The sequence below is a fragment of the Micrasema longulum genome, unplaced genomic scaffold (assembly GCF_059751315.1).
Source record: "Micrasema longulum isolate JH-2025_06_02 unplaced genomic scaffold, ASM5975131v1 h1tg000003l, whole genome shotgun sequence".
Classification (NCBI taxonomy): Eukaryota; Metazoa; Arthropoda; class Insecta; order Trichoptera; family Brachycentridae; genus Micrasema; species Micrasema longulum.
The window spans coordinates 358,078-380,111 of NW_028277212.1; the positions used below are offsets into that span (position 1 = coordinate 358,078).

The window sequence follows — 22,034 nt, forward strand, 5'->3', positions numbered from 1 at the left end:
CTCATGGACGCATTTGTACAGAAAATTTCTTCGTGGAGTTGATTATTTGGGATAGTTGCTGAATGTACATCTCGAGTGGTTTGTGCTATGTAAATGTGCCGCATGTAATGTATATGTTTTATAAGTGTATGTTTTATAAATTCAAAAGGATATAAATTAATTTGTATAAAATTTCTTAATATTGTTCTTTATTTACTATTTTGTTTTCTCATGTATCTCTATAATAATGTATAAACTTATATGTATGTGTGTATGTTTTCATATGTAAATTTATTAAATATTTCTCTATGTACCCTATACCTATGTTGGTACATTTCCTTATTTTTACTTATTATTGTATCTTTTAGTTTTTCTTATGTTATCTTTAATTTTAACTAAATTTACATACTTATGTTTCACTGCTGCACTTGAATATAATTTCTAATATAAGTAAAAGCCCGTAGGGCGTGTAAATTAATAAATAAATAAAAATGTGCGTTCATGTGTGTGTGCGTGGATGGTTCGGGGTGTGTATTCGGTATTTTTATTTATTACCAATGATAACCTTCATGGAAAACACAAATGTTAACAATTATTCTTTTCTCACTTAAGTTTCTTATTTATTTATTTTTTGTCACATTTAGTGTTTAAATATTTTGCATAATTTATGAAAACTTTATTGGTCTTTTTATGTTAGAAAATCGTTGTTTTTAATACTTTTTATGTGTGACTATGTTTTCTGAATAAAATAAAAAATGAAACTGTCCGAGAAGAAGCGGAAGAGAACTTGACACGTCACACGCGAAGTAATTTCAGAAATGTCACATATTTTATTTTTTTTAAACACTACTTCCTTGGTTTAATAAGCACGGGGTCTAGTTAGAGATGAAAATAATCTAATTGATCGGATGATTAGTAATTGAATGAATGAAATTAACCGGGTTGTGGTCCCGTGATAGTATTGTGCACTCACGGGCCAAAGATTCGAGGTTCAAATCCCCCTCTACCACAACTCGATTTCCATTTTTCCAGCACAAGTTAATAATTATAATAGTAATCATCATGGTTTATTAACAAAAAATAACAATTTCTTATCTACTACATACACACTTATAGTTCTTAAAATTTAGCTTGATTAAAATGACAGCTGTCAAACTCATGTCAATTGTGATGGGAAATGACAGATTACTGATCATGTACCGATCGAATTGATTTTATCAGTTTTTTCATGCAAACATGGAACTCTGTTTCCGAAAATTGATATAAAAATGCAAAAAACAAGCCTATTATAGTGTGTTGAATACAATTAATTCACCAAAAAAATAAGACATTTATACTTTTTTTTATGAAAAACATCAAATGAATTATTTTTTTATTTGATCAATTTACATTGATCAATTTGTCCCATCTCTAACGTTTTTGCAAAATGATGTAACCTTGTGAGAACGTCGTTAATAATAAGGTTCATTTTATTATTTTTTTTAGTTTTATAGCTGATTTTATATATTTATGTTGATTTATATGTCTATATAAATTAACATACCAAATACGAATGATGTTTCGTAAATCACTCCTTAGACGTTACTACAAAGTTATGTCGTCAGTTTTTCTGACAACTGTCATTCTAATCATGCTATATTTTAAGGACTATCGGTATTAGATTTCTCTGGATCATGTCTAGTCTGCCTAACTAGGTTCAACCTGTTTTAAGTTATTTGCGACTTTTAGGAAATGGTCTGAAAATTTTAATATTTGAATAATTAACAAGAACTCAAATATATATATATTTTTTTAATAAAAAAAAATAAAAAAATTTAAAAAGTGTTTTTTTAAAACTTAATTTATTCAAATTTATACAAAAACTAACAATATGAAGATCGCGCTAAACCACTGAATAGATAATACACCGCTTAAGTAATAATAAATAAAAGTTTATCGGCGCGTTTTTAATACAAATAAACATAACAGGAAATTATCATTGTGAAATTATGAAGTGGTTTATGGTCGGGTACAGAATTCGGAAAAGTTAGCTTCTTCAAAATTTGGAATGCATTTCGAATTAACCATCTCTAGTTCCAGTGTACAAACATGACTTAAATATCACGGTAACATTTTTTTTTATTTTTTTATTTAATGCACTAAATGCACAATTTTATCATAGACACAATTATATATTTTTTGTGTCCCGACTTGGTAGAAAATTTTGTGTTAAGTCGGGACTCTTCGGTATATAAATCAAAAATATTTATTAACATATTAAAACAATATACAAAATAATCGAAACCATATACAAAATAATAATAGAAAAATATAAATAATAAAAATTATAATAGAAAAATATAAATAATTTAAAAAATTGCATGTCGAAAAATGGAATGCAGAAAATTTATATAAGAATATGTATGATAACCGATATTAACATATTAAAACAATATACAAAATAATCAAAACAATATACAAAATAATTAAAACAATATACAAAATAATCAAAACAATATACAAAATAATCATATAAAAACAACGGCTTGGAAAAGTCTTTAAAAATGTTAAAACATTGTTAAAATGTTGTTTTTATTATTTTTTATAGTTAACTTTTTGAAATCATTCTTATGTTGTTGAAATTCCACTCGTCGATGCGTTTTGTAGCTGCAAGACTTTTTGTGATGTTAGCTATCATATTGTGTAAACGTTATCAAATATCTAAATTTAGTAAATGTGGTCTAGAATTTCAACCGTCCATGCGCTCAGTAGCTGCAGTACTTGTTATCTAACTTCTATTTTTATAAATTTGCTTTTATTTCGTTTTTTTTTAATGTCACTTAAACTCTAAACTTCATTGTCAAATAATAAAAAAAAAATGTAAATAGGGGCTAGGTTTATTACTGTCTATGCGCTCTGTAGCTGCAAGACGTGCTGCAATCTAGCTCCTATATATCATAATTGGAGACGAGGAACTAGATTCCCGACCGTCCATGCGCTCTGTAGCTGCAATACGTGCTGGGATATTTATTTATTGTACAGCGCCCTTAAGGTGATTTTCACAAAAATAGCGCTATATAAATTACCCAAACATATGTATAAAACGTTCAAAAAATGGCGTGTTGCTATGCTAGGTACTGAAACTATTCCAATTTCAAATTGTTTCCATTCCAAATTCATTTCGCCGATGACGCGCGTCATGCCGGAAGTTCCTCACAAACACATCGCAATATGCAGCCGTGTACGTATTGTTCATAAACACACCCACACACTTAGAACAATTGTATATTTTGTTGTTATTTATGCTTTGCTTTGGCGCCGCGTCCTGCCTACCGCAGGTGAACAGGAAACGGTTAGCAAACTCAAAACGGATTATGTAAAATAGCACAATTAGCATTAGCTTATGAATATGTAATTAGTTTGGAATAGCAATACCAACTGCTAAAATACTTGCTAATTTTAAATATTAAAAAAAAGTTGTCGTAATTTAATTTTCTTATGATCATCATCATCATCATCCCTTTATTTGAACTCAATGGTGCATAGGGCATTGCACTGATATACTGATTCGCAGCTTTTCTATATATTTTTTGTCATAAAAGATGATCAGTCTTATGCTTTAGATGCCAGTCAATTAAATATTACAGTTTAAAAACACCTTTTAAAATAAATATTTTGAATAATCCTTTTCTTTTAACCGTCAAAATATCTCAATCCGCACCCAGTAGTCACTTTTTTGGTTAACCAAATGCAACAAATCTCTGTCACCCGTGTTACATGAATACAGAATACAGTTATGAGTGTGAAATAGAACCAGATTCCTGGACGAGTGTTTTGACTTGATAGCTACACTTAGGTAAAAATCCTGGAAAAGAAAATCGAGTCGAGATGACTCCGCCCTTTGGTGTAGTGGTTGGCACGTTCGTCTACCACGCTTGAGGTCCTAGGTTCGATACGTTCCAAACAAGATGAACTTGAAAATATTGATTTTTGTAAGTTGATTCTGCAGTGACGTCAAGAGTTTGTATATCACTGACCCCCATCTCAAAGAATAAGTTAATTTTGCGCTGTGATATTTCACTGTTCCTGTACTGGCACCTGAAGCGTAAGACTGATCATCTTACCTTCCATGTAATAAAAATTATCAAGATGTTCTGCAATTAGATTATAAATACAGAGTCATATGCACCACGGAATGCGGATAGGGAAATGATAATTTACTGATTGCGTATTTTCATAGAGTACTCCATCCTTGTGATAAACTATTTGCCTTGTTCTGTAGAATTATTGTAAATGCTCCCCCTAGAACGGACATCCTATTATGCCCACCTGAGAACCTTACTATTATGTCTGTGTGAGAATCTATTATGCATGTGTGAGAACCTATTATGCATGTGTGAGAACCTATGATGCATGTGTGAGAACCTATGATGCATGTGTGAGAACCTATTATTGTAAAAATAATAATACTAACTCATATAGTGTCCATGCGGCTCGACTGTGGAATCATCTCCCATCCACCATCAAAGATGTTACTACATTATCTCTGTTTAAATCACGTCTGAAGAAACATCTCCTTTCTCTTCCTTAATCTCTCCTCCTTTCCTTTTTCCTCTTTCCTCTTTTTTCCTTTTTCCCATTGAGTAATAGTTTCGATTTAAGGTAATTTATAAACAAATACGTTTATTTCTATTTTTATATATCTTTAAATTTTTATTCTTTTTTTTTCTATTGAATATGTTCTGTAACTTGAATAATAAAAATAAAACTTTTATTTTATTGGTTGGTTGGAAGAAATTGCCATTTGGCAATAAGCCCGCCAATGTACAAATAACATTATGTACAAAAAGTTAAATAAATAAATAAAAATAAATAAAATAATTCTTATGTAATTAACAAGTGTTTTTTCTCTTTGCTTTCAGCACCCTAGTACCGTGGAAGATTTTCCGTCAAGGCCTGAATAGCGTCCACCCAATATCTACAGGTCTAGAGACAATGGCGCTTAAGACAACTATCGATCTCACCTGTAATGATTTCATCTCCAATTTCGAGTTCGATGTATTCACCAGGTAAATTTACTATTAATTAAATTAACAATTTAACTTAAAAAATAAACTGTTTTTCAGAGTGAGGTTTTGAAATTCACCATATTTTTTAAACATAATCAAAACATGTTAACATTCATTTGACCAATAAAATATTTTAAAAGAGAGCACTTTCAAATACCTAGCACTTCGTTGGTTGTATTTACACCACAGCTCCCTGATATATTGCTGAACAACCTGTTCTTGAGGTGATTTTCACGAAAACGGCGCTATCTAAATTATCCTAAGTAAATAAAATACATGGAATTTCAGGTTATTTCAACCGTGGGGTACGTTACTGCGGAACTGGCAAATTCTGGCCGTAACTCACCCCGGCTATGTAGCATTCCTCACGTATGACGAAGTCAAGGCTCGACTGCACAAATACATCAACAAGGCTGGGAGTTATGTGTTCAGGTAAATATTTTTTCTACTCATTACTCATTACACACTTGTTCTTTTTTTAAGGCTTCTGGTAAAACGCGCGCAAAATTAGGAAATAATACGATTTTGCTTTTTTAAAACGAATGTTTTTTTGAAATCGCGCAATAATAAAAAAACATAAATTAGATAAAAACAATAATATTTAAAGGTATTTCTATCAAAAAATATACTTAAAAGTTTTATGTAACTAAAATATAATAATTACTTTTAAACCGGCAGATTATGCCATTTCAAATTTAGACTTAACTTAGGTATCTGGGATCTCAATAAAGACTATGTATTGAGCTGAAATTTGCTATAATAATTTGAAGATAATAACTTGAACTTAAAAGTCACCACCACCCATTCCCTTTCCGCACCTAATGGTGCATAAGGTACTGCATTAGTACACCAATTGCAGCGTATCTTGATCATTTTTTGTTACATGAAGGTAAGATGATCAGTCTTACGCTTCAGGTACCAGTCCAGGGACTATGAAATATTCTAGTGTGAAAAACACCTATTAAATAAATATTTCATATCAACCATGTCGGGAATCGAACCCGAGACCTCTCTCATGGTAGGCAAACGCTCTGACCATTACACCACGAGGCCGATAAACATGAAAGTGGCCGCAGCAAATCTTATTTTTTTGTTTTTGAAAAGAAATACAAGCATTTTAAATCACATACATTTTTGTGATATTTTCCTTTGATTCTACGTAAAATTTTGCCTTCAGTAATACTTTAAAAAATATATATTTATTGAAATATTTTAGTTGAAACCTTTTTTGATGGAATCGTATTTTTTTTTTTTTTGAAATGGGATTATTCTGGTTGTAATATTCAATTTATAACAACATCTTATTAACGTTTTTATGACCTTTATACCTACCCTCATTGGTAGCGGTAGGAATTTTTTGTAATTGAAATAATATTTTTAAATAATTTTTAAATTCAAAATTCGATATAGGTATTCTTTATTGAAAAATAAATTAGGCAGATGTATAGTTCACAAAATGCTCTACACGGCAGTGTTGCCAACTCAACAACTAGGCATTTTTAAAAATTGGACATCAAATTACTGTTCGACTTCACAATCCACGCCCTCAATATGGAAAATGGCCAATATCATCCCACTGCAAAAAATTTCTTTACCCACACAAGTGACAGACTTTTGCCCGATCTCCATATAAAATATATATATATATCTCCATATCTTCCTATCCTTTCTAAAGTAACAGACTGAATAGTTTTTAATAAAATAAATGTGTATTTAACTTACAACTTATTTGATCCTTACCAATCTGGCTTCCGTTCAGGTCACAGCACTATGACTGTTCTGCAAAACTAACAGGCGATATAAGACAAGCCACGAATGATAAGAAAGTCACACTCTAATTTTTTCATTTCCAGTCAAGGTTTTCTTTCTTAAATCGGAGAAGTCAGAGCGTTCACCGGCAAACAAGGCATCCAAATTTAATAACCTTAGCACAGGAATTCCCCAGGGTAGTGTACCGTCTCCACTTCTATTCTCCATCTTCATAAATTTAATATCTTCACATTTAGACAGTCCGTTTCATCTCTATGTCGATGATCTTCAGATTTACTTGCATACTGATGTAGAAAATATCAGTAATGCTATTAAAACTCTGAACTCTGATTTAAATTAATAAATAAAATAAAAAGAAGCTCGTTATAAAATTTAATAAATGTATGGAGAAACCGCAAACTAAAATGTCAACTAATGTTTCCTCGTTATATCCGAGATGTCGCTGTTTCCGTGATCGTTATAACCGAGTTCGACTGTGTTTATATTGTAAATAACAAATCAGTACTTTGACATTTACCCACCCCCTTTTCCAGATTGTCTTGCACCAGACTAGGGCAGTGGGCCATCGGTTATGTGACGGCAGACGGAGAGATTCTACAAACCATTCCGCAAAACAAGAGCTTATGTCAAGCCCTACTGGACGGGTATCGGGAGGGATTGTAAGTTCATTATTTTAATATATATTTTTTAAATGTCTTAATTCAAAGTAGGTACATTTTTTCTATGCCTATGTTGGGAGGGCCGCATTTCTGCTAAAAGCACACTCGACCCCGTCCCAGGGGGCCCTCGACCAAAAAAATCAAACTTGGAAACTCTGAAAATGGAGGGTGTTTTATGGAACGCATTTTTTGCCTAGGTTTATTTTTAAAAGTGGTCATCGACGTATTTTTATACCGAACCCATATACGTTTTATATAAATTATCCTCACATTATCGACAAAATCAAGAAAGCAGCTCTGCGCTGGTTCGGACATGTAGAGCGAATGGACAGCGAAAGAACGGCTAAAAATATTTACAATGCGAATGTTGACGGGTGGAGAAATCTATTTCCTCTAGGAAGACCGAGAAAGACATGGCATGATCAAGTCTAACGAATACTTAAAGATAGACATATTGTCAAAAGTCGGAATAATCAACGCCCGTGCATGAGAAGATGTATGAATGCATAGCAAGCGAGATTTGTATGCAGAGATAGAGTGATGTGGCGTTCTATCCTCTCTGCCTACCCTTACGGAGAAATGGCGTGATGGTTTGTTTGGAAAAAATGCACTTTTGTTCTCTACTGCAATATTATGTATGTATTCTGTACACCCATACATTTTTAACTAATATGGTATTATATATTTTTAACCATGGTTTTTATTTCTACCTGTTTCGAGACGTGCCCGTCTCTTCATCAGGACACCAATCAAACCAATATTCAAAACGGCGTGATGGTTTGTTGTTGTTGTTTTATCTTCAACTATATAATATTTACCAGTCTGAAGATGCCCATTAGAGAGTGAAAGCGCTAATTGGTCAATTACATTATCATTTAAATATAATTTATTATATCATTACTATGGAATTTCATCAAGAATTGTCAATAAATAACTCAAATAAAGAAAAATGTATATTTATTTTCACTCGCACGCCGCTTTGCTGTTTGTACAAATGATGAAATATTTGGACTCGGCATTCTCATCAGTAAACCTTGTGGAATAAACATGCGAAGTGTACAATTTACAATCTGTGCATACAATTTGTATTCAAAACTATTCGGTTGCCTTAATCTGGTTTACAATTGGGAATTTTCATTGAAATTCAAATTACTGTGTTTGGAACATAGCCGGCCTAGTGGTGTAGTGGTCAGCGCGTTTGGCTTCCATGCGAGAGATCTCGGGTTCGATTCCCGACATGGTTGAAATGAAATATTTATTTAAAAGGGTGTTTTGAAAACAATACAGTGCGAAAAGACAGCGAAAGAACGGCTAAAAGGAGTTACGATGCGAATGTTGATGTATGCAATGTTCTCTCTCTTCTCTCTTTTCCACATCCGCTCCTAAGTGGAGCATGTGGACATCACCAGTTGCCTCCGGGAGACCCCATCGCCAGCCAGCACCCTCGCCTCCTCCCATGTCAATCCAGCGCCAGCAACTATGGGACTTCAATGATTTTTGTTTTAACTGTCCGGTCCGTACCCTAATTCCTCCTTGGACTTTAGTATAAAAAAGTCATGTGAAAAATTGATTGGAAAACAATGTATTTATTAAACTTTCTGTAAGCAAAAAGATTAAATTACATGCCATTAATTAAAACATGAATTATTTACAAAAATAACAGGTAAATACAAATTTAATGATATATATATATATATATATTTGGATAATTTATATAGCGCCTTTTTTGTGAAAATCACCTCAAGGGCGCTGTACAATTAATAGATATCTCAGTACGTCTTGCAGCCACAGAGCGCATGGACGGTTGGGATTCTAGTTCCTCGTTTTCAATTAAGATCAATAAAAAAATATAACAGATAGAAGCTAGATTACAGGACGTCTTGCAGCTACAGAGCGCATAGACAGTTAGAAATTTAGCCCCCATTTACACATTTTAAAAATTGACAAATAAATTTAGTGTATTAATGATATTTAAAAAAAAATAAAAAAATACGAATAATAAAAAGGAGTAAGATTACAGCACGTCTTGCAGCTATTAAGTGCATAGACGATTGGAATTCTAGACCCGATTTACAAAATTTTGGTATTTTAAAGTTGATATATGAAAGCTAGATAACCAATTATCGTGCAGCTGCAAAGCGCATGGACGAGTGGAATTCCAGCAAAGTTAAAATGATATCAATAAATTTATAAAAATTAGAGCATAGTAGTAATCTTGTCAAGTGTTCATGCCAAGAAGTAAGCATTAAAAAACTAAATAAATCAAACACTGTTTCAACTCCATGGTTAACAAAGGGAGATAGATGTCCGAAGAGAAGCTTTTGTAGACAGTAGGTAGATACCATCGCCATGTGGCCCACTGGCTGCTTGATAATTTCTGGAAACGCACGTGTGTTAATAGCAATAAAACAGTTATTGAAAGTAAACAGTATGTGAAAAAAAGCAAAGTAAAATAATGAAATTAATGGCAGAAAAGATTACATAATGGTTAAGTATTGTTGATTATGACAAAAAGACTTAATTTGCTGCGTCAGAGGTAGTTTTTTATAAAAATTGTAGAATTTATTCAGTATCCACTGCTTTAATACCAGTAGAGTATTATTACTGCACTACTGGTGTTACTGGTGTTTTAGAACAAGCTATTTCAGTAGTGGTATACCGGAGGACTCCAATTTTTTTAGCATTAATAGAATCTAAATATTTTTTTTTTAACACAAAGTATTTTACAGGTATAATACATTGAATTACATTACTAGGAGTTACAACAACTCAATTCGGGACATAAATAATATTAACATAACAAAAAAAACATATATTGAGAACAACAAAGAAACTAAGAAAGTTTAGCACCTTTATAACTAAATATAGCACAATATTTACGCCAAAAACACTTTGTTACACAAGCAGAATAAATATCTAAAAAAAACTCTTTTAAAAATGAAAAAAGGGGTATACTAAAAATGAATATATTAAAGAAAATAAGGTCATTAACATCACATGCCACGCAGACGATGCAGCCATAGTGATGACGAGAACATATCCATCTCACTTAGTAAACATCTGGATGCCTAAGAAATGTCGTATGGTACGATGAACACATGATTATTGGAAACATGATTCGGATTTACAAAACGTGTGTCACACCAATCATGGCGTATACAGTAGAGGCGAGGATAGATAGAGAGAAAAGAAAAATATGAAAAACAAACTCGGAACGTCAGAGATGAAACTACTAAGGGCAATCGAAGGGAAAACCCAAAGAGGCAGAACCCGGAGTCAGGAAGTCAGACGGAATTGCGATACCCGGGGCATACTAAATAGATTATTGAGAGATTGAAATATGAACAAAATGACATTCATAACTCAATTTTGCAAAAAAAAATGACTGCCAGCCTTTCAGCTTTAAGGTACAGATTAAAAAATATAACTTGTTTCCAGCTACCTGTATCCAGACGGGCGGGACACTAATCCCGACCTGAGTTGGGCCGTGCAGTCTCCCAGTGAAGACCACATTGCCGTGACGCAGGAACAGTACGAGCTGTACTGCGAAATGGGTGAGGGAAAGTTACTTTTTTATTTTTTATTATTTTAATTATTTATTTAACACTTTTTATCCCTCTTACACTTTCAATTTATTTATTTATTTTATATACATTACAAAAATGTTTCAAGGAATACATACACTTAAAATTAATACTGAAATTTGAATATTCAAAGATGGTAAAATAAAAATACCCAGCTATTATAGAAAAAGGATGCTATCGAAAGGAAAGCTAGCCCTTTGTAAACGGCCAAACCAAAAGTCGCCTGGTTAAGTTAGGATGGGTTGTTTTAAGTTTAATAAATAAAAAAAGCTTTATTTTTTTCATTTAACTTATCAAGTTAAGATACTACAACAGAGATGAAGAACATTTTAGAGAAGGTAATATAGAAGTCTAGGCATCTACAGGGCTTATGACCTGTCATTGGCTAGTTTTTAAATTATTTTTTTTTGTTTTTTACAATATGCATAAGAGGTAAAACAGAGTATTAAAAAAATAAAGGATAATTACATAGCAATTAAATACATATTAATAGTAAACAAAAATCCCACAAAGGCATGGCCTGTTCGTGGGGGGTATACAAGAAAATTTTGATGAAATTTTGCTCCTATAATAAATAGACAGTTATAATATTTTAAGTGGCCACTTTACACACTGTGTAACATCCACTATTCTGCCCATATTCCAACATCTATATTCCTTCAATTCTTCCATCTGTTGATGTTTGTGAAGTTAAAGAGCTGAAACCTTTATTTATGCTGGTGAGATTCATCTAATTGAATTATTTCACCTACATACTAGGCAACGCCTGAAAATGTTATTTTTTCAATTTCTATACTTCTTCATGGACCAGGTAATTTATCAACAATATTTTGAGTTTGTCCAAATTTTTGTAGACAAGGACTGGATTCAACTCCCTGGGGAGCTGTTTATATTAACATATTACAACAGAGATTGACAGGTCATAAGCCCTGTAGATGCCTAGACTTCTACATTACCTTCTTTTAAATGTTCTTCATCTCTGTTGTAATATGTCAAAATATTTTATTTTTAAAACTTTTCTTTGTTTTAAATATTTTTTAAATATGCTAATATGTCTTCTTGCCCATACTGATCATCGTGGTTTCGGATGTGACAGGGTTTAAAGAACATCCTGTATATTGTTATTACTATATATTGTTAAATATTTTCTGTAATGCTGATGTGTTCTCAAAATAAAATAAGAAATAAAGGTTTTATTACTTGTAAATTATTACTATTATTAATAATAATACACTAGCAGCCATTAAGCTGATGCGTGTATATCAAGTGTGTATGGTTATTTAACATTATACATTGCTGTGTGCATCTAGTTAACATTCACTGAACTAGCACCGATCTTTTTCTAGGGAAGGCCATTCCATTTCTCCACGACTCGGTTTGTCAGGAAGTTCTTCCCGGGGTTGGATGAGAAGGAGGCAGTGGTTAGTTTCAATGAGTGACCTCTGAGATGACGGTTTTCATTCACAGTGAACGTTGATTTCAACTTGGGTACATTATATTGCTCAGTTAGGATCAAGTCACCACGCTGCCTCCGCTCTTCCAGTGAACTTAGCCCGAGCTCCCTTGAGCGGTCCTCGTATGATTTATTTCTTAGAGAAACTACCATTTTAGTTGCTCTTCTCTGGAATTTCTCCGACAAAGCTGTCTTTTTAAAAATAGGGACTCTAGATTTGGTAGGAATACCGGGGGCGAACCGTGTATAGAAGCGATTATGCGCAGCTTACCATTATATTTGACTATCCATAATAATGTTTTACGGCAACTTTATTTACACAAAAACAAACAAATAATTTTGATTTTTTATAAATCTTGCATATTTCTCCAAATGTTAATAAAGCGCTCCCAGCCCAGCCCCAGCAATGAGCCAAGGAACTAGCCGATTACTCCAGCTTATTTCTTCATACAAATAAGTGTACTATATTTTGAACATTGTAAGCAGTATTTTTCTCATAGAGTTAACTTTCAGATTATACAAATTCTTTGAAGATTCTCGATTTGGAAAACAGTATTTCAAACATTATTTGAGGAGGGACTTTTTTTCTATGAGATGATACTTTTTACATATGACTCGCAACACATGTGGGGCTCGACGCGGCCATTTATGGCATTATTCATTTCTAGAACAAATCGGCCAGTTGACATTTCAATCATAATGAGAATACCTAATACTAACTGTTATCTGTAAAATTCAGATAATATAGCCACACAATGTAATTTATCACAAAGTTACGTCGTTTGAGTTTATTTCATAGATGAGAGTTGTAGTATCACACAGAACCACAGAAAAAAATAGCAATTTATAGTAGGTATATATAACTTACATTATATTCTATTATGTAGGTACAAATAAATGATATTTTTTTTATAGCTTACCTGTAAATAAAATCACCGTCCTTACTGAGGCATACTTCAGGAGTGGACGAATATATGTTTGATTAATTTTGAGGAACAAATCTTGGGTGATGTGAGCGATGTTTTCCTTATAAAGTAAAAGAGGGAATTGGTGCGTTTGACAATTTCAATAATATGTGATTCCCATTTAAGATCAAAAAACTCGCAGACGCGTCTACTTCACCGTGTCTGGGCACAAACTGCCCTCAAACGGCAGGTCATAAAATGCATGATTTCTTTGGTCCCCTTATTTTTTTAAGTATGTGTTATTTTCCATAGCGTTTCTCTTTTAACTCTGTAAATGACTTGGTTTCGCTTTCCCCTTCCAGGCAGCACATTCCAACTCTGTAAGATATGTGCGGAGAACGACAAGGACATCAGAATAGAACCCTGCGGGCACTTGCTGTGCACACCGTGCTTGACGTCCTGGCAAATTGTGAGTCCATTTTATACGTACATCATTAAATTAATATAAATACACTGCGACCTCATTTTACTAGGTTTCAAAGCAAACAGTGATATAATGAGGAAATTCAGTGGTTTTTTGTGTTTATTCTCAAAATCACCAAAACGGGAGTTTGCTATCTTTTCCAATGTCCTTAATTGACTTGCCAAAAACATTTAAAAAAATGAAATAATATTATCATAATATAATATTATTAATAATATTATAATATTATATTATAATAAGTATTATCATTTGGCGGCCTCGTGGTGTAATGGTCAGCGCGTTTGCCTACCATGCAAGAGGTCTTGGGTTCGATTCCCGACATGTTTGATATGAAATATTTATTAAAAAGATTTTTTTCATACTAGTATATTTTATAATCCCTGGATTACATGATATTACCTTCATGTAACAAAAATGTTCAGGATTCGCTGCGATCGGTTACCAATGCAGTGCCCTATGCACCATTAGGTGCGGAAAGGGGATGATGATGATTATGTATTATCATGTTAGAAATGTGATAATGTATTATCATATTAGAAATGTTATAATGTAGTGGTCAAGACGCTTGACTCACACACGGAGGGTTCTGGGTTCGATTCCCGGTGAGAATACAAATAATAAAATTAGATTTTTTTCAAGCCTGGGTGTTCCATGATGTAAATCACCACTGTTTTGGGCCTTCTGGCCTGTTGTGGTTGTAAAATAAAATAATTAATAAATATTTAAAAATGGATTTAGAAAAAAAAATATTTTCAAAATCAATATAAATATTGTAGAGAAATGTTTTCATACATAACTTTAAAAAATAAACCATTTAAAAATATCCCCCTACAAAAACTCAACATGTTTGGCGTCGATATTTGTGACGTCAAGATTCGTGACGATGTTCTATTTCAATTTAAATCACAAACGGTCACAAACAAAGGTAAAAATTTACACAAATTGTAACATATTAGGGGTGTGGACAATGCAATGGACGGTTTTTGTGCAATTTCAAAATTATAAATAAAAAATAAAAAAAATATGCTACTAATAAGTAGTAAAAAAAATTTCGACAGTATTTCGTAGACCCATATTAATATAAAACTGTAAAAAAACATGATATATCCTCATTTCTAGCACTTCAGTTGAATGCCAGCATAAACAGCCTAGCCGCTATGTTGAGTGGCTTATTTAACTATTTGGCGTCGACATATATACTGTTTAATCATGTCCATGGGGTTCAAATTGCTTATGCTTCAGACAACTCCACTAAACACCAGAATATTATAGATTGCACTCTGTTTATAATAATATATTAAAAATCCCTTTATTTGTTTTTAGGACTCTGAAGGCCAGGGCTGTCCATTCTGTCGAGCGGAGATCAAGGGGACTGAACAGATAGTGGTCGACGCGTTTGACCCTAAACATTCTCGGTCACACCAGGCAAAAGTCAAACTACACTCTTCAACCAATAACAGTCACGATGGAGGTAAATGTCATACCATTGAAGCGCATTTATTATGTGACTGATATATAACTGAGATATATACGAGGGTTGTCCGTAAAATAAGTTTCCCTATTTTTTTTTCATAATGAAAACCATTTTTATTTACAACGAGCAATACATCATTGGAAAGCTTAGACTTTCAGCTATTTTTCTACATAGTCCCCGTTAACTTCGATGCACTTTTTCATCCGGGTCACCATCTTTTCGATTCCCTGGTCTTAGAAGTCTCCCGCCAGGCCGTGAAGGTAGCTCAGAACCTTTTCTTTCAGCTCCTCTTTGTTTGCAAAATGCGTTCCACCGAGGTGTTTCTTCAAATCAGGGAAGAGATGGTAGTCGCTCGGGGCCAAGTCCGGACTGTATGGTGGGTGTAGGACGATCTCCCATCCGAATTTCTCAATGAGCGCGGTGGTGACGCGGGCTGTATGCGGACGAGCGTTGTCCTGATGAAAATGGATTCCATTCGTCAGCATGCCCCTCTTGTTTTGTATGGCCCTTTAAAGGTTTTCCTTTTTTAGAGTTTTGTAGTGGCGATCGGCAGTCATTTTTGTGCCGGTAGGCATAAATTCGCACAGCAATAGGCCTTTCTTGTCCCAGAATACCATTGCTACGACTTTGCCGGCAGCGTTTGTTTAAACTTACGCGGCGTCGGCAATTGCGGATGTTTCCACTGTTTGGGTTGTTCCTTTGTTTCCGGTGTGAGGTAGTAGGCCCACGTCTCGTCCCTTTCACTCTTCCAAATGTCTCCATTCCTTCCTATCATCCGCTTTCATTATCCATGTTTTACCTGGCTATCGAGGCAATGTCATCGACCCATCTTTTCTGTGGCCCGGATTGGCCACAAACAGCGTCTGCTCCCTAGGTCAAAGGCGGCTGAATCCAAACTCACCGACACGTCTGGCAAGCATGGTGTTTTTATGCCAAAAACCCCCAAACAAAACAAAATGAACTCAAATTTTAAAACTAGATTACTCTAAGATAAATACACTATACTTACTAATGTACCTATTGTGGTAAAACCATCTCAGGTTCCCAGGATACTCCCACATCTCCTCCATTGAAGGACTCCGGAGCCTCTTCATCATCAGCCAGCACCACGGCGTCATCCACCAAACCAAACTCTCTCGCCAACTTCAACGGACTGTCAGACGACTTTGATGACATAGAGGTAAATTTGTACCCTAATCTCTTCCGATTAGAAAATGTAAAACCAATGCGAATTCTGTGATAGATTTTTCCAGAGTTTGTTTACTGACATTTCTTGGACAAACTTCATTTAAATTATACTTTAAAAAATATGAAAAAATCAGTTTTGATCGCTTTGTGTCATGTCAGACCAATGAGGAAGTTCTGTGGTCTTAAAAAAAGATATATATTTGTTAATATAATATCAAAGCCAAAAAATTTTTTTAAAGTTTTCTGATTTTAAAATTACTTCGCCTGTGACGTCACAAATTCTCTACGGTGAGTTGTCTCGATTGGTGGGCTGGTAACCGGAAATGTAGCACGACACTCTGTCATTGGTTGATTTTCGAGAACTAGGGACGTTCAAATCATTTTTAGAATTTTTTTTCGAGAAACTTTGCCATACAATTGGACGTAGTAATGCAGAAAGCATCCAACCCTCAAAATCAAAATGCTAAAAATGAGTTTATGCCGGTTTTGATAGCATACTACGATATCTTTATATGCTGAAAATGTCCAAACTCGTATACAAGTGCTGTACTTTTTTGCCAATTAAAGAAATTAAAAAAGAGCCGCATGAAACAGTCAAACCGCTTAGACTTTTTTAAAGTTAATATAACAGCGATAGCCGTTATTTTTATTTATTTTTTATTTTATTTTATTTTATTCAGAAAACATAGTCATACATAAAAAGTATTAAAAACAATGATTTTCTAACATAAAAAGACCAATTAAGTTTTCATTAATTATGTAAAAGATTTAAACACTAAATGTGACAAAAAATTTAATAAATAAAAAACTCAAGTGAGAAAAGAATAATTGTTAACATTTGCATTTTCCATGGAGGTTATCGTCGGTAATAAATAAAAAACCGAATGCACACCCCGAGCCATCCACGCACGCACACATGAACGCACATATAAAACATACGCAAACATATACATTACACGCGGCACATATACATAGCACAAACCACTCGAGATGCACATTCAGCAACTATCCCAAATAATCAACTCCATGAAGAAATTTTCTGTACAAATGCAACGTGCAGTTTAAAATGTCTACATCAATACTGAGTCCATTATAATTTCTACAGGTACGTCTAATGAATGAATTCGTGGTAAAATTGTAATGTAGGTTATAAGTTTTTTTTATTGACAATTTTTATTTTTTATTTAGTTCAATCGTTTTGGAAAAGATGGAAAATAGAGTACCTTAATACTCTTCAAGCGCGTCAAAAATGGAACACAGACACAGATTCCATTCGGAAAGGCACTGTAGTTCTACTTAAATCAGATAATAGTCCACCATTAATTTGGCCGCTTGGGATAATCGAAGACATTTTTCCCGGAAGTGACCGTGTAGTTAGAGTAATAAATGTCCGAACAAAAACAGGCATATATAGGCGTCCTGTCGTAAAGGTTTGGCCTTTGCCTAATCAATAAAACATTAAAAATACAGTCCACTTACTTATAATTAATTAAAAAATTTAGTTAGTTTTCGCTCTTTATGTTAGTTTAGCTTGTTGTCATTACAACATAGTTAGGATTATTTGAATGCGTCCTTTCGTCGCTCAAACGCTCTATTGCCCGCCTGATCAGATCTAAAAATGGAAAAGATATTCCACTTCGATTAGCACTTCGAGTTTGGACATTTTCAGATATCGTAGTAGTATGCTATCGAAATCGGCATTACTCATTCTTAGCATTTTGAGGGTTGGACGCTTTCTGCCACGTCCAATTAATTACTCTAATTTTTAATGTAATATAAATATAAATAAGAAACCATTTTTTATACCTATCCAATTTACTGTTGCACTGAACTTCCTCATTCCAAAGAGATGATTTTTTACAAGTTGAAATTTAAAAAAAAAATATTTTCACAATATGTACCTAATAATTTTCCTTTGGTTTTACTTTTTCACACAATTTTCAAAAATTTATTTATATTTTTATGCCTACCCCATTTTATGAATGCTGGTTTTGAATATATTTTACCCAAATAAGTAACTGTTTTTAGTCTGTGTGTAGCTTAAACCATATCGTCGGGTTAGTGTCGAAATCAAAATCGTGGCACCCCGCTTGTGCCCAGAACAGCAAACTATCGAGTTTTGAGAATTGGCGCCTGGCTCCGAGGTGTGACTTCGTAAGGAATGTAGAAATAAGACCTCCGATGATAACGATGGCCAGGAGACGTGTATTACAGATGCCACCCGAGAGCCTTAACCACGCATGCTTACTTTACGAGGCATCAGGTCCGCGGCTAGGGTTGCCAACCCTCCTGAAATTCCGTGATTCTTCCAGAAGCATGTTATCATTTTTTTTTAATCTACCGACCGTCGGAACGCAGCCGAAATCTCCCGGATTCGATTGCTGTGTGATAATTACTGTCTTTTGCGAGTCATCGGATATTTTTTTTTTTAAATTGCCAGAAAAAATTTGCAATTATTAGTCAATCCCAATTGCAAATGCCACTGCTGTTCATATTTTTAATTTAGTAAGAAATGTCGGTCTCGTAGTGTAGTGGTTTGCCTATAACGCAAGAGGTCTTGGGTTCCATTCCCGACATGGTTGATGTAAAATATTTATTTAAAAAGATGTTTTCACGCTAGAATATTTCATAGTCCCTCGACTGGCACCTGAAGTGTAAGACTGATCATCTTACCTTCGTACAACAAAATGAGTTGCGATTGGTGTGTACGAATGCAGTGCACTGTGCATCATTTTGGTGCGAAAAGTGAAATATAATAATTGTGAAATAAACTTATCTCAAAAAGTTCTAATCGGCTCGGTGAAATTCATGAGTCAGAAATACAGCTGTGTACTTAAAATTGTAAAGAGTTTTATGATGTTATTTTTGACAGTCAGATTAAGTACAATTTTAAGAAAATATACATAATTTTGACTCTTTTACTAAAAAATTACCTACAATCAAATATATTCCATCAAATATATAATATGTCGGCCTCGTGGTGTAATGGTCAGCGCGTTTGCCTACCATGCAAGGGGTCTCGGGTTCGATTCCCGACATCAGGTCTCGGGTTGATTTGAAATATTTATTTTAAAGCATGTTTTCACACTAGAATATTTCATGGTCCCTGGACTGGTACCTGAAGCATAAAACTAATCAACTTACCTTCATGTTACAAAAAATATCAAGATATGGTGCGATCGGTGTACCAATGCCGTGCCCTATGGGAAGGGTATGATGATGATGAAATATATTCTATTTGTGTTGGTAACCCTACCCACAACTGACAATTCCTTGGCCGCAGTTAGAGGCCTGGAGAGATTTTGTAGGCACCATAAACACATTCCACCCAAAGAGGCAGACATGGTAGTTTCAATTTATGTAAAACAAACAAAGCTAAATAATTAGTAAAAGTAAGTATGAGCTGTGTCAATCTAACCCGGAGGGGGGGGGTAAATATAAAAACTTGCCAAAATGCAGATTTATGATATTGACATTAGCCCGACAATATTAGTTGTGTAAACATTTTAACTGTCCAAATGCATTTGTTGAATCTTTGTGTTTGTCAATCCAGCTACATTGAAAAAAATAATTATTATATTTATGTGGTCACAGGGTAAAAATTCTGACCAGTTTTGGCCAAATCGCGTTGAGTTCAGTTTAGTTCAACTAACTAAAGAATGATAATAAAACATTAAATATTTTTTCGATAGAGATGAAGCCGTTGAAAATGTGGAAGTCTTAAGTATTTACAGAGCTTATGATCGGTCATCGGCTGGGTAAAGTGATTTCAACTACTACTACCATCACGCCATTTCTCCATAGGGGTAGATGCCTATACTTTTATACTACCTCCTCTAAAATGTTCTTCATCTCTGTTGTAATATGTTGATATTAACAGCTCCCCAGGGAGTTGAATCCAGTCCTTGTCTACAAAAATTTGGACAAACTCGGAATATTGTTGATAAATCCACCTGGTCCATGAAGAAGTATAGAAATTGAAAAAATAACATTTTCAGGCGTATGTAGGTGAAATAATTCAATTATACGAATCTCACCCGCAAAAATAAAAGTTGCAGCTCTTTAACTTCACAAACATCAACAGATGAAAGAATTGAAGGAATATAGATGTTCAAATTGGGCAGAATGGTGAATGTATCTTATTTTGTAATCAATCCCAAATTTGCATACAAAGATATGCACTGAAAATATGGCTTTTGTTAAAGTTCTCTTACTTGAAGTAAAATATTTTTTTTTTTGTATATCTGAATTTAGAATTTCAACCCTTGGACCACAATTTATTTGTCTTATATATATATATATATATATGTGTTATATTACCACTAGCTGTTGCATGGTTTGATAATGTGTTGTTTTTGTGATAGTTAAATTCACAAATGCACGGGAAATCTATGTGTCCAATATCAACCGTGTTCAGGTCAAAGGCTTCAGACCTCAATTCTGTAAAAAGCGGTTTCATTATTTCAAATGTTTTTCAAACCAATTGTGTTGGTCTTATACACATTCTGGCACTGCGCCGCGCTCCCCTCACTTCTCCCCTGCAGAAGTAAGTAACCATTTGTTTTTTTTTCAATTTTTCTTTGTTCTGAATATTTTTTTAAATACGCTCATATGTCTTCTTGCCCATACTGATCATCGTGGTTTCGGATGTGACAGGGTTTAAAGAACACCTGTATATAGTATTTCCAAAAATTCAAAAATCACGTGCAGATTCATAGAGATGCGAACGCCACCGTGTCTAGTCGTGCACCGAGCTTAATTAAAAAAATATTTAATTTTGTATCGAAGAATTGGTAGGGAGTTGAGAGGGAGGGGGGTTAGAGGTGGGGTTACCCGTTTGCTTAATTTTTAATTCAAAAAGCGGGCTGTACTGAAAACTTATTTGATTATTTATTAAGGGAATATCATTTTGTAAGGCTTTTTTAATGTTGGAAATCTCCATATCGAGTGTCCTGACCGGTCGACTAAAAAAAACGGTAAGTGGTTATATACTAACATTAGTTAAATGTAACTATGACTGAATGTAAGATTGTAGTAAATGGAGATAGTTTGAAACAGGTCGAAGAATTTGTATATCTGGGTAGTATGTTTACTAGAGATGGAAATATGGACAAGGATATTGAAAGGAGGGTTAGTGCCGGTAACAGAGTTAATGGTGCCTTAAAGTCTGTCGTAGCAAATAAGTGTCTATCGCAAGAGGCAAAATTAGCAGTTCATAATGGAGTTCTGGTACCAACCCTAATGTATGGAAGCGAAGCATGGAGTTGGAAAAAAAGGGACGAAAGTAGACTGAATGCTGTTGAAATGCGATCCCTCAGGCGAATGTGCGGAAAAACAATGTATGATAGGTGCCCTAATGTCGAAATTAGAGCAGAATGCAAGGCTGAGTTAAGCATTATCGACAAAATTAAGAAAGGACTTTTGCGATGGTTCGGTCATGTGGAGCGAATGAATGATGAAAGAACGGCTAAAAAGATTTATGATGCGAAT

At 34.0% G+C, this 22,034-nt stretch overlaps 1 protein-coding gene across 4 annotated transcripts in view; it reads left to right on the top strand.

The window, feature by feature from the left end:
• Positions 1-22,034, top strand: part of Cbl (E3 ubiquitin-protein ligase CBL) — an 89,496-nt gene that overhangs the window by 47,299 nt on the left and 20,163 nt on the right. For 2 of the 4 annotated variants that reach the window (XM_088242476.1, XM_088242636.1), the window contains exons 2-8: positions 4,881-5,027; positions 5,316-5,459; positions 7,331-7,456; positions 10,895-11,020; positions 13,765-13,867; positions 15,206-15,353; positions 16,397-16,536. In XM_088242476.1, coding sequence (XP_088098602.1) covers positions 4,881-5,027; positions 5,316-5,459; positions 7,331-7,456; positions 10,895-11,020; positions 13,765-13,867; positions 15,206-15,353; positions 16,397-16,536 — 934 coding nt within the window. Of the gene's footprint in view, positions 1-4,880; positions 5,028-5,315; positions 5,460-7,330; positions 7,457-10,894; positions 11,021-13,760; positions 13,868-15,205; positions 15,354-16,396; positions 16,537-22,034 lie in introns of all 4 variants that reach the window. The other 2 variants (XM_088242555.1, XM_088242709.1) reach the window with 1 other exon arrangement.